The sequence below is a fragment of the Lissotriton vulgaris genome, chromosome 1_1 (assembly GCF_964263255.1).
Source record: "Lissotriton vulgaris chromosome 1_1, aLisVul1.2, whole genome shotgun sequence".
Classification (NCBI taxonomy): Eukaryota; Metazoa; Chordata; class Amphibia; order Caudata; family Salamandridae; genus Lissotriton; species Lissotriton vulgaris.
In genome coordinates, this window is record NC_141685.1 from 1,056,026,910 (window position 1) to 1,056,046,479 (window position 19,570).

General features: G+C 46.6%; 1 protein-coding gene across 2 annotated transcripts in view; it reads left to right on the forward strand.

The window, feature by feature from the left end:
* The window catches only part of HMGXB4 (HMG-box containing 4), a 264,459-nt gene that overhangs the window by 205,408 nt on the left and 39,481 nt on the right, over positions 1-19,570 (forward strand). The window contains exons 7-8 of one of the 2 annotated variants that reach the window (XM_086962893.1): positions 10,174-10,279; positions 12,478-12,647. In XM_086962893.1, the coding sequence (XP_086819019.1) occupies positions 10,174-10,279; positions 12,478-12,647 (276 nt within the window). The remainder of the gene's footprint in view (positions 1-10,173; positions 10,280-12,477; positions 12,648-19,570) is intronic. The other variant, XM_086962899.1, reaches the window with a different exon arrangement.

A 19,570-nucleotide genomic window follows, 5' to 3' on the forward strand; every position in this document is an offset into this window, starting at 1 on the left:
CTATTATTAGATATAACATGACTGTGTGAAGACTAGAGTACCACTGTTTCAAACATGCATGGTCTGTGAGAATGCTCACCTGTGTAACTTGTACGGTCACCTCAGAAAATAGAAGAAGCCCTGCATTGACTGTGTGAAAATATGTGTGCAGTGGCATTAGATAGAAAGTCCCCAACTTGCTCTGGTTGTTGACTGTCGGTGTGCTTGATGCCCCTTTTTAGATCTCGAAAGGGACAGACCATGTGCTGTATCTTCGAGACATTTAGTAAGTGGCTTTTAAAAGTGCCACCAGAGGCTATTGCTGGCCTACAGCTTGCGTTCACAAGCTTGTGCACATGCACAGCTGCCATCTGTGATTTGTATTGCTCTAATCAGGCTCCTCTGCTTGCACTACCCCCCTCCCTTTTTCCCCTACCTCCTGGTCAGCTTCATTTGTTTCTTCTAGCTGTGAATCATGCTCCTCTGCTCGCACTCCCCCCTCCCTTCTCCCCCTCCCTCTTTGTCAGTTTCATTTGTGTCTTCTATCACTGTGAATGCTCCTGCTTCCACCAGGCACACACACCACCACGTCAGTTCAGCAGGCAGGCTCTTCTCTGAGTTTCTTGGTAAATATGTGTTCGATGCCTGGGAGGGAGTGGGTCGAGTTTCCTTAAACAATGCTGAGTATGCAGGTGCAGTGCAGGAACTCCTGTGTGAGTGAGTCATGCTGCCTGGGGATCACTCACTCCACACTTGTAAATTGCGCCCACACCAGGCTTTTTCTCATTTTGCAAAGTTCGGCGCATGCGCACACCTAGGCGTCCCCCACACCCCCGGGAATGACTGGTTCCTACAACCAGCATGGAAACAACATTCTGATGGATACATTTGCCAGTGGATTCCTCACCTTGTGAATATCCCCTGCGCCTGCAACATTCGGGAAACTTTTGTAACTCTCCGCGCCAACGAGGACGCAGACGACGTCACAGAGGCACGGCTTCGCTCGCGACCTTGCTGACGTCAGCGGATCCATAAGAGAGGCTCGTCGGCGTGATGAGGTCCGTTCTCTTTTTTCCGCGCTGTCGACGCCAACGTTTTTTTGGGACTCTCTGTAGTTGATGCTTTGTGTTTTCTAGATTGTATCCTGTTCTCTCTTGTTTTCTCTTTTCGAAGATGTCAAGAAAATCAGGATTCGAGGGAGGAGCTACACAGCCTGCTGCTTGATGATCCTGCCAGATATCCTGATTTTACGCCCAACCCCGTGTAGATGAACTGTTGCTGAATCTGATGGTGCGGTCCCGGGAACTTTATCGCCCAGATTGACGGAGTTGTGTCGTGTTTAAGATCTCGGCTTAATCCAGCTTCTAAGCCGGAGCCTCGAGTACTCTCCCAGCCGGGTTGCAGTTGAATAACATCGGCAGTGGGACTCTGATAGGGTCCGGTCTCTTACAGTGGAGGTTATCCTGTCCTGTTTTTGGTGGCGAGTGTCTGGTCTGTTTTATACCGACGGAGTGGTGATAGGCTTCGTCTGTGGCTGTGGGGGGGGGAGTCCCCGTCCCCGGCGACCCGGTTGTCACATCCCGGGTGTGCTGGGCCGGGGCCCTCGCTCACGGTGGTTTACTGTTGACCGATAATGCACCCTCCGCTGCCGTCCGCTCCGCGCTTACCTCCTCTCCCAGAGAGACCCGGCTCTCTGAGGAACCCGCCCATGCTTGGAACCGAGCGAATGGAGGCGGAACGGACGATCTGTGAGCCGTCCTTGAAGACCGTAATGGCCGCCATCGGGGCACTTCAATTGCATCTGGAGACCATTGTCCATAAAATGATCGCTAGTGACATCGAAACTGGGCTACCAAGTCTGGGCTCTATTCTATTGCATGACTCTCAACGAACTGATTCTCCCACGATGCCCGTAGTAAAGGAGGATGGAGACCCCGTGTGCGATAAATTGACCTGTTTGCAGAATACTTGCGGAATTGTTTCTTTGGGGGTGTCGCTGCATTCACCATCGCAGCCGATTATTGTGGAGCTACCTGGTTCTTCACTCCTTGAGACTACCACTAGCAAAAACGGAAAGTCACTACTGTCCCTTCCCGCCCTTGTGGTTCTTTTACATGTACGGAGGAAAGGATATCTGGACTGCATGTCGGTGAGGGAGATCTTACCGGTGGCGGATGCTTGCAGAGACTCAATGTGTTCGATTGGTCTCATATTAATCTTAATTAAACTTCCTACAAACTTTGACTCTCCTGGGGCGGTGATGGTGTTACCGGACAGAGTCCGCATGAAAGATCGGAGGGGTCAAGGATGAGACTGTTGGTTTGGGTCTGATTCCGGGGTTTTTGAGGACTAGGGACTCACTAACGTAATGCTTGCAGGAGGTTGGGCGGTGTTCAACGTCTCCCCTGTCTGGCTCTGTCTATAATATTTTTCAGTATTTGGTGGTCTTCGGACAGGGGTTGTTCGTCTCAAGCGGGGGAAAGGTGTCCGGGAGTCTGTATGACATTCTCCTCCTTTTACTTTTTGTAGTTTAGTTAGTCGGGGTGACAGGCACGCTGCTAGTTGGGGTTAGGCAAAAGCCACATGCAGGGGTGCAGGGTAGGGGGATGGGTCTATAGTTTTGTTAGTTTAGTCTTTATGGTTTCTTAATCCACGCTTTCCTTTCGCTCTCTCTTTCATAACGTTGTGGTATTATCCTGATCTCGTATGTATTCCAGTGTCTGGTGACCGTACTTCTTTTTCTATCCTGGCTCAATGGGTGGGCGGGGTCTGGGTGCGGCGACTGCGTTGGGTTATAGATTGCTTTGTCGTACATCCTGTTTTGTGCTTGCTAGCGCAGGCGTCTTGGTCGTTCCCTATAAATTGATCTGTGATTATTCTATTTTTGTACCTGCTCGCTTTATCATAGTGTTTGAATGTATGGCACCAGATACGTCTGTTTCTTTTTCCTTGCTTTTTAGATTGGGGGGGGGGGTTAAACATAAAATGAAACCTTCGTCTTATCCTGTAACGTGTTGTGAGTTCAATATAATGTTTATCCTGATTCGCTGCCGGACCTCAGGGTTGTCGGCTGAAGAGCAGTGTCATTTGATAATATAGTGGGTCTTATTCTTGTGTCGCGGCCGGCCCGTGCGGTTGTTGGCCCGTGCGTGTAATTTTATTGAACTGTACAAGAAAGGTTTAAAAAAAAAAAAAAAAATCAGGGAGTGCGGTGGGCACATGTCCATAACGGATCCACATGACGATTGCGTATAGTGTTTATCACCGGACCATGACGTCGAGGATTGTGTTTCCTGCAGGAAAATGAACCCGAAGGCTCTGAAAGAAAGGGAAGCCAAGCTGTTAATGGGGCTGATGCGTAAGGAAAAGAGAGGCCGGAGGAGATCGAGGTCCAGAGCTAGGTCGAGGTCGACGTCGGGTCATGCTTCAAAATCCGAGAAGCATAAAAAGAAGAAGAGGCACGGCTCTTGACGCCGTTTGGAAAAAGAAGAATCTCAGTCGACGTCCTCGAAAGTCCATCGACATTGTGAGGACTATGTATCTCCTTCTCCTTCTCCAGAGAAAGCAACGTCACCTGTGGCTTCACCGGCGCCGATTCCTTTCTCCGGAGCATTCTCCGGCTCCGGTAGAAGAGGTACCAGTACCTGAAGGGTCATCGACTCCAGTGGTCCGGTGAGGCCTATGCCTGAGCGTATTCCAGGCGAGTACCCTCCTTTTCCTGGTCCAGGGCAAGACCCATTGCATTATCTGAATGCCATGTATGGTGTCTTTGCGAGGGCAATGTACCCCTCTGGTACACCTTCAGGTCCAATGGGTCCCATGGCATTCAATTTGGGAGTTCCTCAAGCATATGCACCAGCTCCCTTTATGCCTTTTCTTCCTGCGGCTTCCTGCTGGCATTTCCCGGCGCCTAGTACGCCAACGTCGATTCCACCATCTCCGGCGCCGTCAGCTCGACCTCAGTCGACTTCGAATGTGCTCCTGGTTCCGGGTTTGACGCCGGTTCCGAATCCTTTAGATCCGTGTACGACTCTGTTGGCCCCGAAGATAAGGTCCAGACGGGATGCACAAAGATTGCTGGAGGAGCAACAATATAGGGAGGATGAGATAGAGGAAGGTGAACTTCAGGAGTCAGAGGCCTTTTTTGAAGATTTAAAGAGTGGGAAGTGGTTTGGAATTATCACCTGAATGGCAACTCTCTCCTCCTTCAGAGGTTCCGTCTAAAGATGTGGTTCCTTACCACACTGTGATTCGTAAGGCTGCTGATCTTTTGGATTTACAACTCCAGACAACGGAATTTAAATCCAACATTCTGACATAGGTACTTCATTCTCCTTCTGCAGTAATTGAACCTTTACTTCCATTCAATGACGCTATCACTGAGCCAATTATGGAGGTTTGGCAAAAACCCTTTTCGGCTCCGGCAGTCTCAAGATCAGTTGCCAGAAGATATAGGACGGCTCCAGGAGATCCGGAGTTTTTATCCTCACATCCTGCACCTTAAAGCTTAGGTATTCAAGCCGCCTGCTCAAAGAAATCGGCTGGAGCTTTTCCACAGACTTCGGGTGACAGAGAATCTAAGAGACTGGATCAGGCTGCTACAAAGGTGTTTTCATCAGCTTCTATGGCTCTTAAGTCCCCCAATGTCACTTGCCTTTTGGGCAGGTATATCCATGCCTTAATGGATTCTGCTAAACAAATGGCTCCAAAGTTATCGGAGGAGGGCAGAAAGAAAAGAACTTTGAGGTATTGTCTGACACTCACTCAGGCGGCTGCAAGACAGGTGATCCAGAGTGGCCTTGATACAGCGGACTCTGTAGCCAGGATAATGGGGTCTTCGGTTGCATCTAGGAGAAGTGCCTAGCTTAAATCTTCGGAATTCTCTCAGGATGTCCAGGCAACTCTTTTGATCCTCCCATTTGATGGTTCTGGACTTTTTGAGAAAAAGGCAGATGCAGCTTTGAAAAGATTTAAAGAAAGCAAGGCTACAGCCAAGTCTCTGGGTCTGCATACACAGTCTAGGGGTTCTTCTTATAGGAAGTTCAGGGGCTTTGGAAGGGCGTCCTTACGGACATACAGACAGCCTTAGCAGCAGCAGCAGAACACCCTATATAAGTCATATACGGTCAGGAACAGAGGTCGCCCACGAGGTCGTCAGCCCTCCTCCTCCTCCTCTCCCTCTCCTCCTCTTACACAGCAAAGCAGCCCTAGATCCACCATTCTGGATCCTGTTGGTCCTGTGGGGGGTCGACTTACTCATTTGTTACAAGATTGGGAATCGGTCACTAAAGACCTTTGGGTTCTCAATCTTGTGGAGAATGGGTATGCTCTTCCCTTTCGGGAATTCCCTCCAAATTACCCTCCTTATCAAGGGGTTTGCTCGGAGGACATCTTCTTCTTCTACAGGTGCGATAGAGGTGGTGCCAGAGCAGGAAAGGGGTCAGGGATGCTACTCCTGGTATTTTCTGATACCCAAAAAGGATGGCAGGTTAAGTCCAATCCTGAATCTCAGGATGTTGAATCTTTTTCTGAAGCAAGAAACGTTCCAAGATGCTCACCCTAGTGCAGGTTCTTCAAGTGCTGCAGCAAGAGGACTGGATGATGTCGATCGACTTGCAGGACGCGTATTTTCATATCCCGATCCTGAAGTCACACAGGAAGTATCTCCGTTTTACGGTGGCGTCGCAACATTATCAGTTTGCGGTCCTCTTGTTTGGACTTACTACTGCACCTCGAGTCTTCACCAAGGTGATGGCAGTGGTGGCAGCCCATCTCAGGAGGTCAGGGATTCCAGTTTTCCCCTATCTGGATGACTGGCTGATCAAAGCGGAGTCGCCAGAGAAGGTGCTTCATCATCTGCAGGTGACAATTCAGCTGTTGTACAAATTGTTTTTTTCGATAAACGTGCCCAAGTCTCACCTGGTGCCCTCTCAGCGCAACCTGTTCATAGGGGCGGTACTGGACACTACTGTCTGTCGAGCATTCCCTCCTCCACAAAGGATTCTCGACATTCAGGAAATTATTCCTTTGTTTTACAATGGAGCGGTCGTTCCAGTCCTGAAGGTCCTTCGCCTGCTCGGTCTGTTTGCTTCCTGCATTATGTTGGTCAACCATGCACGCTGGCACATGAGGGCGCTCCAGTGGTGCCTCCACAGGCAGTGGTATCAGCAAAAAGGAGATCTCAGGGAGTCTGTGAGGATCTCCAGAGAAGCTGCAGCGGATCTGTCTTGGTGGATCGTGGAGGGCTATCTGACTCAGGAAAAGCCCTTCCATCTTCTTCCATCGGTGGCCACAGTGATAACGGATGCATCCATTCTAGAGTGGGCTGCTCATCTAGGGAATCTGGAGATCAAAGGCCTTTGGTCTCCAGAGGAAAGGTTGCTTCACATCAACCTTCTAGAGTTGCGGGCGATATGTTTGGCACTCAAGGCCTTCCTCCCTTCCCTTCGCCAGTCGGTTCAGGTCCTAAGAGACAACACTACCGCGATGTGTTATGTCAACAAACAGGGAGGAGTGGGGTTGCATTGTCTCTGCAGAGAGGCTCTGCTTCGCTGGTTCTGGGTTTGGGACCATCAGATTTGTCTGATGGCAAATCATCTAGCCGGAGTTCTGAACGTACGTGCAGACAGTCTCAGTCTGCAGTTTTCAGCCGATCACGAGTGGAGGCTTCATCTGGAGGTGGTTCGTCACATCTTCCGGTCTTTGGGAACTCCTCGGGTGGACCTGTTTGCCACTCATGAAAAACTCTCACTGCCCGTCATTCTGCAGTCTCCAGTATCCGATCCAGGGAGCGCTGGGAGACGCGTTTCAGTTGAGTTGGGGCTCACAACTCCTTTAAGCGTTTCCTCCCATACCCTTGATTCCTCTGGTTCTGAGGAAGATTTGCCAAGACCGGGTCCAAGTCATATTGAGTGTCCCGGATTGGCCAAGAAGGGTGTGGCTCCATCTCCCGCTCAGGGCAGATCTCCTCTCGCAGTCGCAGGGGCAGGTTCTACACCCCCACCTCCAGAGCTTACACCTTCATGCCTGGAGATTGAATGGGGCAATCTGAATTATTTCTCTCCCGCCTGACGTGGTTGATGTCATTCTTTCGGCCAGGCGGCACTCCACCAAGTCTATTTATTCCGATAGGTGGTACAAATTTGTCTCATGGTGTGGAGAGAAGTCTATTGACCCCTTAAGGGCCCGTTTATCCAACATCCTTCAGTTTGCTCTTTCTTTAGCCCAGCAGGGCTTTGCAGTGGCCACTGGGAAGGGCAATTTATCGGCTTTGTTGGCATTCCTTTGTTTGTCGGATCAGCCGTCCTTGTTTAAAATCTCCTATTGTGTTACGTTTTATTAAGGGCCTTACCAACAAATTTCCACCCACTCCATTTATTGTGCCTCAATGGGACTAAAATCTTGTCTTATCCTACTTGATGGGTTCTCCCTTTGAGGCCTTGCACAAGTGTCCCTTGAGACTGTTGTCTTTTAAAACTGTCTTTCTAGTTGCTAATACCTCGGCAAGGAGGGTAAGTGAGCTTCAAGCTCTGAGTTCAAAACCCCCATTCTTGACCATTCATGCTGAAAGAATGGTTCTTAGGACCAGGGCTGCTTTTCTGCCTAAGGTGGTAACTCCCTTCCATCTGGGGCAGTCCATTACCCTTCCTTCTTTCTATCCTCCCCCTCACCCTTCCAAGGAGGAGGAGCGACTTCACCGTTTGGACCCAAAGAGGGCGGATGACCAGCTCTTTGTGGGTTTTGCTAGCTGCAAAAAAGGCAGAGCAGTGCACAAGCGCACACTTTCCAGATGGATTGTCTTGTGCATCAAGATTTGTTACTCTTTGGCCGGTAAGGAAGCTCCAGAGGGTTTAAGAGCTCATTCTACCAGGACAAAGTCTTCTACATCTGCATTATCTAGAGGTGTTACTGTTGAGGACCTTTGTAGAGCGGCAACCTGGGCCTCCCTCCACACTTTCACAAGGTGAGGAATCCACTGGCAGATGTATCCATCACAAGAACAAGTTACTTACCTTCGGTAACGCTTTTTCTGGTGGATACAGTATCTGCCTGTGGATTCCTCGCTGACCCACCCGCCTTCCCGTTGTCCACTCTTCTATGCCTGCATAATGATTATTTTATGGTTATATCTTTTAATGGAAATGTGTATTTCTTCTTGCTTTTTGTATTGATTTCGCACTGTGTGTGTTGATTTGAATACTGTGTATACTGTACCTATTTATGTTGGTCCGTCCGTGTGCCTCGGGGGCACGGAAAAAAGGGCGGAACTGACGTCATCACGCCGACGAGGCTCTCTTATGGATCCGCTGACGTCAGCAAGGTCGCGAGCGAAGCCGTGCCTCTGTGACGTCGTCCGCGTCCTCGTCGGCGTGGAGAGCTACAAAAATTTCCGAATGTTGCTGGCGCAGGGGATATTGACAAGCCGAGGAATCCACAGGCAGATACTGTATCCACCAGAAAAAGTGTTACCAAAGGTAAGTAACTTGTTCTTTAGAGCAATGAAAACAAGTTCATTTGAAGCAAAGAACTGTTAACAAAAACCATGTCCATCTATTGTAGATCTGGCAACTTAAACAAAACAGCAGCAAAAAACAAACAAGCATTGGCATCGCCAATAGATCTCACTTTTTGGACCCTATAAGTATTTAGTTATGCAACAGAATATCCTTGGTGCCACAACACCAACTGTTGCATGGCTAAACACTTATAAGGTCCCAAATGCGAGACCTATTGGCTATGCCAGTGCTTGTTCTATTTAAATAGGCATATTGTCTATTCTATGATACTATGTGGTATACACAGGAAAGAGGGTCTTACTTTCTCAGTTTGATGCATTGTCGTTTAGCGAGGTCTATTTACTCCTATCCAGTTCCCTTCTTTTGACCCTTTCTTATATATACACACGTTTCTCAGTTCTCATCGTTCTCATGTCTGCTTCTCCTAATCTCACCACTCTCCTGTCCACTTTTCCCAGTTCTCATCTCTATCCGATCCACCTCTTCCACCATGTATCTCTTATCCATCTCAGCTTTACCCCCGGTCCTATGGTTTTCCAGCAACATGCTTTACTCCAGAGTTTATATCCATAAAGCCGGTTATCTCTGCTCATAAATCCCAGAGAGAGAGATGCACAGACTCTCTCTCTCTTTCTCTTATGCTCACAGCTATGTACTTCTTGCCAGACTTAAAAAGCCCTTGATAAATTTGTGGCCACCAAGAGTTTAAACAAGGAGATCTATCAGCACCTTCTCTCTGGAGGTTACTAAAAGCACCACCACAGACTAATTGCAACAAAGGCAAAAATAATATTTTTTCAAAATATACAACTCGAAAACCTCTGCAAAAACTGAAGGATTGCACTAGGGAAAATATGCAGCAACTGTAAAAGAGGGTAATAAACGTTTTCCATGGTTGCCAGATTTCGGCATGCCATCTTGGACACCATATCTAGGTTAACTTTTTAGGTCTGTGAACCATTGTGTTCTAGAACTATATTCCAAATTGTTTAGTTGTAGCTACAACTTCCAGAATGCACTTAGTTGTTAAGTGAAAGCTCAGAATTGGGCAGTGGTTACCCTGATAATGCAGTTATCTGGTAAACTTTCACCAATCGCTATTTTTTTAGTATTTTGCGCTGTTTCTTAAAGGGGAAGTTGTTTTGATAGAACGTTGCAGCCCAGTTGCTCGTCTGCATCTCTTGCTTCTTTGCTTTGCATTTAAATACTTTGAAAGAAGAGTTTGCTTTGTAAATGGCAGAAATTTGCAATTTAAACAATTGGGATAGTCCTGCACAACTTGAGCGATTTCCAACACAATACAAACGTTAGCTGACTTAAAGTACAACTTTGCATTCCTAGTTTCCTGGCTTTCCAAACGTGTCCTTTCTGAGGTGATGGTCGTTTTCTGAAATATGTATTAAATTAGTGTATTTCTTGCAGTGTCCCTAATGAAGAAATGGGAGAATTATTTCTGGTTTGAAGCAGCTTACCAGGGCAGAGAAAAGTAGCAAAAATATTCTTTCGGGAATTAATGTGGAGAAATGTAGTTCTGCCAAAGCGTTTTCCCCAAATTTTCTCCCACTCCTCTTTGAAAGAGCCCACCTTTTGTTTATTTGGCCTTGTCCTCTGTCCTCCTCCAGTTCCCCTCTCTCAGAGCTCCCTAGTTCTCATCTTTCTCACTATCTTACTTCCACAGGTCTGGAAGCAGAGGGCTCAGTACCTCCAGCACAAACAGAACAAGGCAGAGGCAACAACTGTAAAGCGCAAATTCAGTTCATCTGATGGCACACTAAAGGGCAGAGGTAAGGACCTTGCAGGGCATGCAAAAAGGGCAGGGTGAGGTTTCCACAAAGCCGGGTGAAGTCGGTTGCGCAGGGCACGATGAGGAACATTCAGTGTTCAGTGAGGTTTGATGCACAGGGTAATGCATTCACTGGGCCGGGTGGGGCATGACAGGGGCTGGGGGAGGGATGCTAAGGGTCAGCTCTGGGTCAGGTGAGTCGTGCTCTGGGTCAGGTGAGTCATGTTCTGGGTCAGGTGAGTCGTGCTCTGGGTCAGGTGAGTCGTGCCCTGGGTCAGGTGAGTCGTGCCCTGGGTCAGGTGAGTCGTGCTCTGGGTCAGGTGAGTCGTGCTCTGGGTCAGGTGAGTCGTCGTGCTCTGGGTCAGGTGAGTCGTCGTGCTCTGGGTCAGGTGAGTCGTCGTGCTCTGGGTCAGGTGAGTCGTCGTGCTCTGGGTCAGGTGAGTCGTCGTGCTCTGGGTCAGGTGAGTCGTGCTCTGGGTCAGATGAGTCGTGCTCTGGGACAGGTGAGTTGTCGTGCTCTGGGTCAGGTGAGTTGTCGTGCTCTGGGTCAGGTGAGTCGTCGTGTTCTGGGTCAGGTGAGTCGTCGTGCTCTGGGTCAGGTGAGTCGTCGTGCTCTGGGTCAGGTGAGTCGTGCTCTGGGTCAGGTGAGTCGTGCTCTGGGTCAGGTGAGTCGTGCTCTGGGTCAGGTGAGCCATACTGAAGGTTGGGTGATGTTTGTCAATGACCCCCACATTGTCACAGTTGGTGACAATCACATCAGGTGAAACATGTGTAAATGCCTGAATGTTTTTATCATCTATGTCTGCCAGCTAAGGTGTTCATTGAAAAGATGGTAAGAAAATATTATTGAAAGACAGTCTTCTTAAAAATGATGTTCGGTACACGCTTTGATTGCTTAATTGTTTTTGACTTTTGAGACAATCCTGTTTGAGCTACCAAGCAGGGGTGTTTCTGTTAGACGTTGGGGCCAAACCCCTTCTGGTTTATATAAACCCAACTCTCTTTTTAGGTTGGGAAAACTCTAGTTACATTCATCACAGGAGAGAGAGAGAGAGAGAGAGAATGAATGAATGAATGAATTAATATATCTGTATAGTTGTTTGGTACGGAATTGAATTATAATTCTGGATTCAAGGCTTCTCAGTTTTGTTGTTCTATCCCCGACCCTCTCATTGGTGGGTACTGATGCAATGCCCCAGTACTTCATTTGTTGCCAGCTGTTTCCCTGATGTGTGTTCATATGTTTTGTCATTGCATAGTTGTTTTTGTTTTTTATTGTTCGAATTCGAATATGTTCTAAGATCCTCCTCTTTAATTGGCAGATGGAGCTGCCAATATATTTAGACCACAATTACATTCCAACATGTTAACTATATCTTGATTTTCTCATTGATGAGGGAAGTTCTTCCCTTAAAGTCCACAATTTCCTTAGTATTTTTTGCAATGCAACACGATTTACATTTCTCACACTTGCAGAAAACTTTTCGATGTTCCTGTAACCATGATCGGGCCCGTGATGTAGTAAAATGGCTATGTACTAATTTATCATTCAATGATGTCTCTCTTCTCTGGGTTATGTTAGGTCCATTTCCCAGGTTGCATCCAATGTCTGGGTCTTTCATAAGGACATTCCAATGTTTATTCATAATCTTGATGATATCATGATTCTCTTTGCTGTAAGTTAGGATCAATTGGATTTCTGAGTTGTGGTTGTCCTGTGTATCACTGATTCTCTCTTTCCTGTCTAATAGGGTCTGCTCATACATACATTAACCATATCTAATAGGCATGGAGAGAGTAAAATAGAAGCTTGCTTGCCCTGCTAAAGGAGAGTTGATGCCTTGTTGCACAAGCGCAGATTGGCTGGCCAATGCACAGGTTCTGTGTGCTTGATTCATGATGAATAAAGGGACTCTCAACTGCTCTTCATTCCAGACATACTCTGTGTGTGCTTGATAAGGATACTGACTATTGGTAGAGCCTTTGCAAGAACTAAACCAATACACACACACCCTCGACCACACTTCACCACATACCTTTCTTAAAGGAGGCCAAGTGAGGAAATAAACATTTCTCAGACTGTTGACGACTGTGTCCTCCAAAAGGCACCATCTGCCTAGCATAGGTTTTGTGACACTGTTTCACCCTTTACAAATTATCCACATTTCTCTCTCTCTCTTTCATTTTCTCTATCTCCAGGTTCTTCCACATCGCCTCACAAGAAGTCACCCTCTAGCTTACTGGCGCTCTCCTCTTCTCCTGTGAAAGTCACGGAGACGCAGCCCATTGACGTGGCTGCTCATCTACAGCTCCTCGGGGAGTCCATGAGCCTGATTGGGCACAGGCTGCTGGAAACCGAGGTGGGTGAGGTACGGTTTAAGGTGGGCAAGGTTATGGCTTAAATGGGTGATCTAGTGTTTGAGGAGGGGACAGACATTTGGAAGTGGGGTAGAGCCATTATCAGTTAGTTGGTCAGGAAGTGGACCAGCACATAAGTCTACCTGATGAGAGACTTTTTACTCAATATTTTTTGAGGTTACTGAATATTTTCATTCATTCATTCATTCATTCAAAAAAACTTTATTTCGGTTGGATATAACCATAAAAGCACATGCATGTTAAAAAGAATACAGATTTCAGATATTCCACCATCAATTGTAAAATTGCATTCAAAAACAATCCAATTAGATAAAAATACATCAATGCTGCAAAATATCTGGTTGGGAAAACACAATTAAAGATTTATAACAGTTTAAATCAAGTCTAGATGTGATTAAAATAAGAGTAAAATTACATGTATTACACAAATTCATTCCCGAGATCTACATAATTCGATTGGTACGAACGTTACAGAGTTTGGCTAATTAATTTCCTGCTTATATGCCACATTGAGAACAAAAACTTTGCAACTGCAGCAACTATCACAGGACTAGTATCAGTTCTTAAAATCCTATAAAAAACAAGATAGTTCCTGATGCCCAAATTTTTGCATAACTGACGACCCACTTCTTCCGAATCACAGCATATGTAGGGCAGAAAAGTATAATATGAAGAGGGGATTCCTCCTCCTGCTTACATCCTGGGCATAAGTGGGGTGGGCCTCCCAACCACCTGTCAGTAAGTGCATGCAGAGGCAGAGTTCCGTATCTAAATTGTAAAAATAGCTTCTTAGCTAGAGTAGGTTGAGTTACTGAGTATTAATTAAGTTACATTTTCATCAAATTACATTGGACAGCTGTTATGACATGCAGGGAAGAACCCACTAATTCATGTTTTTAAGATTCTAGATATTCAGGCTTTTTAGGGCTTGCGCCCTGCGTTGCACTGTGCAGCAGTGCACGCAGCGCGAGTCCTTTAGTAGGGGAAAAAGGGGGTTTGGAAGCTGCCCTAGGAATCGCACATGCTCATGCGTGTGCTTTTCCTTTTGTGGGCAGCTATTGGCCTTTGCGTGCGTCTTTTAATGAAAGACTGCACGAAATAGGCCACAGGCCGCGCATTGCTCCGCCCTTGGCCTATTGGTGTCTATTACGTGATTGGTGCACGTAATAGACACCAATAGGCCATGTCGTTACGTGTGTCGCTGTGGCGCGCGCGCACCACTCGCTGGCGTGTTAGCAGCAGAGGCGCTGCAACAGACACCGGCTGCTTGATTTCCATTAATAGGAAGCATTTGGGCATAAGGTCAGCTTTGTTTGTCAACGCAGGGATTGTCTGTGTTGTGGCTGATTTGGGGTGGACCGGATTTGTTATTTCTTTGGATCTTTTCAGGCATTGCAATTTGTCGTGCTGTTCCTGGTGATTTAGTTTGTCACGCGGGGTGAGTGCACCCCGAGGGGTAAAGCCCTACTTGAATATTGTGCGTCAGTGGTTCTAACAAATGGTATTCTTAACCTACAACATCCATACTTTCTGGATAGTCACACTGCCTCGTAGCTCGATGGCAGAGGTTTCCAGAGATGAGCGTGATTCACTGGCACTGATGTGCTCTTGAACACATATGGGGTTGTGCTGGCCACAAGTCCAGCTGACTTGGATTACCATTCCTATGTATTAAGGGTGTTGAGCACGGTTCCGGCGGTGTCTATTTCCTTCTGATCACTATGCGGTGAACTCTCAACCCTTAATCAGGCAGACGTGAGCTACGCCTTGTTGCCTTCCGGTGCATACGGATGCTGTGCTTCACGAGTGGCAGTAGGTCAGCAGCATAGTGGTTATAAGATGGAAGGCCATAATCATGGGCACTGCGTGTGCAGTTTATTCTACTGTCCAGGTCTTAGGTGTACGGGAAAAGCACACAGTGATCGTTCTTCGGTGCCTGGGACTGTATGTTGTGTACTTTCTGCGAGTTTTGGGTGTCCCTGTGCAGACGTAAAGATTGCACTGGTGTTTCAGTTCTGGGTACCCGGATGCAACCTATGCAGGTTGTTCTTCGGGTCTGGATTTCAGGTTACAGATTGTACAGGTTTTGTGGATTACCTGGCTCTCTAGTTTTGTTTTGCTGTTTTATATAGCGCAAACTCGTCCCAAAGGTATCAGAGCGCTAGTTTTTTAAAAGGCACGTACCTTACCCCAAAGCCCTTTCCCTGGAGTTTTACTTTGTTTTAGTTTGATTTTAGTTGTGTGTTTTTGTATAGTACCATACATGCAAGTGAGTGGAGCGTCTGAGTGCTTACGATAGACATGTATTTTGAATGTGTGTGGCTCGAACCACACCCACCCATGGTAGTTCTGGTGTCTAGATTCCGTAGAGTGCGAAGGCCAAAGAAGAAAAACGTTTTGAATTTCCAATATCTCTTCTTCTTTTGGACGCAATGAGAAAATCGTGATTTTCATGGCTTCTCACTCTCTGCAACTCAACAATATAGTTTTGCTGGTCTCCATCTTTAATCAGAAAGCTAGCATGTACCTCGTTGCTATTGCCCAATTCAATACACAGATGAATACAATAAGGAGTCTGTTTAGATTGAATCTGTCATTTAAACAAAATGCTTATTTATTGCACAAGATGGCTTGTACTTTTGGAGTTGTTCTCATAGCATTGAACAGTGTAGAGTGGTTGTATGCTCATCTGGGAATGCTGCGTCCCTCTGGAGAAAGATCATCACAGTGTTGCGAGGAATGGGGCCAAAGTTACCTCACTGAATAGGAACGTCAAATATTCCTGCTATTTTGAAAATCGTCCCTTGCCAATATTCAGTGTTTATTATTCTAGTAAAAAAATGTATTTAGCAAACACTGGCCTAAAGTCCTTAACCAGCAGGCTAAAAAGTTTTTCCTTTGCTACTTTAAATTACGGTTTGTGGAACTGTTTTACTTCCTGAATATGGTCAGTCTACTAGCCTACTTTTTTTTTTCTCGATGCAATCCAGCACCCACTTAAATCCCACACCCACATAAGTGGCATGGTTCATCATGGTGTCTTTTCCTCACCTAGGCCAGTGGACAAAAGTATGGCTTATCCAGAGTCCTTGTCACAGAGATAGGTTTTATGGCTGTCGAGTGTGGCTATTCAGTTTACCTTGGAAGGCCTATGCGTTTTTTTAATTCACTGTCTTCCTAACACAAGGTTAACAAGCATTTTTTTTTCTTTTTGCAGTTTACAAAGTACGAACTCGGCTCAAGGGCACTAGAGCGCTTCACACAAACATGAGTTACATTACACACGGTTAGATTCTGTTTTAGGCACAGGGGAGTAAGTGATTTGCTCAAAATCACAGGATGTGGAGGCGACGCCAGGACTCACATTCTAGTTCCAAAGTCGGCAGTTCTGGGCATAACAGCACACGCTCTAAAGTAACAAGCATTTGCAATGCTATAGGTCTCACATTATTCAAGATTAAGCTATTGGTGTTGCATTCTTATTATCAATGGCAATAGCTCAAGCTTTAATAATGCGAGACCTATTGCATTGCAAATGCTTGTTTTGGAAGGCATGAAAAGAGTATGTCCACCAGATAGACATTCGCCCAGCATCGAATTTGAGCAATTTTAAATATATTACTGCTAGCTTTTAAATCCATGGCTGAAGTTACCCTAACATCTGTTGTTAAAATCTGCTTTTTGGTAGCAGTTACGTCCTTCCTTATGGATAGTGAAATTAGGTTGCCTTATACAACTAATATATTTACATATGCATAAAAATATGGTTGTGATGGGGCCACATCCAAAAATTCCCTCAACCTAGTTCTGCTTTTCCATTAATCATTATATCAGTAGCAGACTTTCTTTCAAAAAGTAAGCTCTGTGGCTGAATGGGCTTTACACAATGTTAGAAAGGCAATATTGTATAACATGGATGCAACAGAATCGGTCAGACAGACATGTTTTTATATTGCATGTCTCACATTTAATAGGGAATTCTTGGACTGTTATATCAGTTGGAGAGACAGTACAGGTATTAGTAAATTCACTATGAACCAAGCCAGGGACACATTCTACAAAGGAAATGGGTACTTTGTCTACCTTGGCAATGCATTGATACCCGACATTGGCAGTGCAGCCACATTATGTACATAAAAACGTACCTATACAAAAACTTACTGCATAGTTATTTAATCCAGGTAGAAAGCAGCTGCGGGACAGATCATGTTAAGACATTTGTTTGTGACTACTCCTTGTTTACAGACTCTTTCTTAGAGGAAATCTGGTTCTGTAATTGATGTATTGCATCGGAATGTAGAACAGGTTCACGCTGCCAAAGTAACTAGTTACTTTCCTGTAAAGATTGTTTTGCAATTTAAGCTTATTCTAGATTCACATGGAACAATCCTGTCCTCACTTTGGAAAGGAATAATGGAAATCATGTTAGTAATTAGGATAATATAACACACAGTTCAGAATTACCACATATCATGAGGTCAAATAATCTAAAGAGGGTGATAACATACTGGAGCATTGTAGGCTTACAGTCCACTTCATGAATCATACGGCTTGTCCTATAGTTGATGCCCAAAGTAATACTTTATTTATGAAGAACATTACTTAACTGAACGTCTAGGTGGTGGAAGAATGTGCAACTTGTAAATTTACAGAAGCCTCAAACCACAAAACTGTTACAGGTAAGTAACACGTTTTCGGCTTGTTTTGGAACTTTTACAAACAAAATATTGGTGGCTATTTTTCTCTTCAGTGATATAATTAAGATTATCAAAGCCTCCAGTTGGCATTCCTCTTCACCAGTGAGTTGGTGCCTCTCAATTAGTTATTTATTTTTATTTATTATTTTTTGAGTTTTATATAGCGCTGGCTCGACCCAAAGTTAACAGAGCGCTTTACATGTTTAGAGAATAAGCTTACACAAGTACATGGCGAGAGGTAAAAAGGCATCCCATGAAGTCATATACAGAAAATAGGAGCACAGAGTATTAAAGTAGACATAGGGAGAGCATAGTTAATATAAATCAGTAAAGTAATTGGGGGCTGGGGAAGAGGATAGAGTTTGAGTTGGCAAGGAATAGATTCCAACTGAAATGTCCAAGAGAGTTGGGTCTTTGGGAAGCGTAAGTAATTGCATGATCTGAAAGAGACAGTTAGTTATAGATTCCTTACCTTAGAATTACCCCCAAGGGTCAGACTAGATCCGTAGAATTTTTTCCGTGGTCGCCGTAATGACGTTGCTGTGCCTACTTAGACGACGTCCCCAGCGCACTGACGTCAGTTCTCTGTTTTTCCTTGACAGCCTAGCGCAGATCGAGAGAGAGCTACCCCTTTAGTCACTTTTTGTCTAAGCTTTTTTTGACATTTTGTCGACTCCTTTTCAAGTCTTCGGCTCCTGGTGTGTGAGGGTCCGGGATGTCCAATTATCGGACCGGCTTCAAAAAGTGCAAGGCCTGTCACAAACTGATGTCTGTGACGGACCTGCACCTCGTGTGCCTTTGGTGTCTGGAGCCCGACCACAACCCAAAGTCGTGTTCCAACTGCCGGGCCATGAATTCTAAGTTTTTGCGGGAGCAGTCCCAAAAGCTTTTGGAGGCCCGGCAATCTGCTTCGCGTCACTCCCGGTCTCGCTCGAGGGGAAGGTCCTGAGACCGCTCGCGGAGCCATCACACCTTGTCCAAGAAGAAGGCGAAGAAGCACCGGAGCTACTCGCCTTCTCGTCGGTTGGCCGATGTGACTTGGTATCCGGAGCGTCGTCTCTCTAAGGCTCCATCTTCGGTTCCTCCTTCTGGGATGACCCTGCGCCTCCCTCTGTTTTCGGGAGCTGGGCGTCCCCTGCCCAACTTCGTGCTTTTTACAAAGCCCTCCATAGTATCTTTAGGCAGCCCGACTCTGCCAGGCGCCTTCGGGCACGGAAGAGCGGGTCGGGGGTCCTGGCCTTCGATACCCCGCCCGGAGATGGACCCGTAGCCAGACCGATGTCGGTCTATGTTGAGTCTGATGCCGGAGGGTACTTTTGTTCCCCTGTTGATCCTTGATGTTCCCTATCGCCGAGAAGGTGGTGATGAGGATTGGGAGGGGTCGCTGAACCCTTTGGCTGACCAGCTGGAAGAGCCGGACTAGAGAGAGGACTTGGGTGAAGCCAGTGGCCTGGACACTTCCCCAGACCTTGGCATGCTTTCTCCCTCTACCTTGGCTACAGATGAGGGAGCGTTCTACGCTGTGGTGGTGCGAAGGACAGCCGAGGCCTTTGGCCTGGAGCTCCCTTCATTGCGTTCAGGACTAATCTCCTGACAGAGGTGCTTCAGCCTGCGGCAACCTCCTCGAAACACCTTCTGCCCATCAACAAAGCACTCTTGTCCTTCTAGGCACCTGGTCCTTCTGGGCACCTGGTCCAAGCCCAGCACTGGGGCTCCTGTGGAAAGGACGATTGCCCACCGCCCGGCTCCAGTCGACCCTGTTTTTCGCACTCAACATCCTTCCCCCGAGAGCTTGGTGGTCCAAACCTCTTCTTCCAAGGGTGCATTCCCTTCTGCTCCCCCAGACTGGGAATCCAAGAAGCTGGTTCATCTTAGAAAGGGCATGTTCTCTTCCTCCAGCTTGGTACTGCGGTCCATGAATACTGCGTGCTTCTTGGACCGATACAGACATACTATCTCGGATACGGTTGCGCAAGTGCTGCCTCAGTGTCTGGAGGAGGCCTTGGCCCTTCTCTGGCAGGCAGTGGCGGGTGGGAGAGACGCAGCAAAATTCATGATAAGGTGGACTGGATACCACCGACTCACTGGGCAGAATGATTGCCACGTTGTTAGCCGTTTGGTGCTACGCCTGGTTGAGGACGTCTAGCTTTTTAGGGTGATGTCCAGTCTATTTGCTGGACATGCCCTGGCTGTTGCTTTTTTGGCGGTAAAGCAGA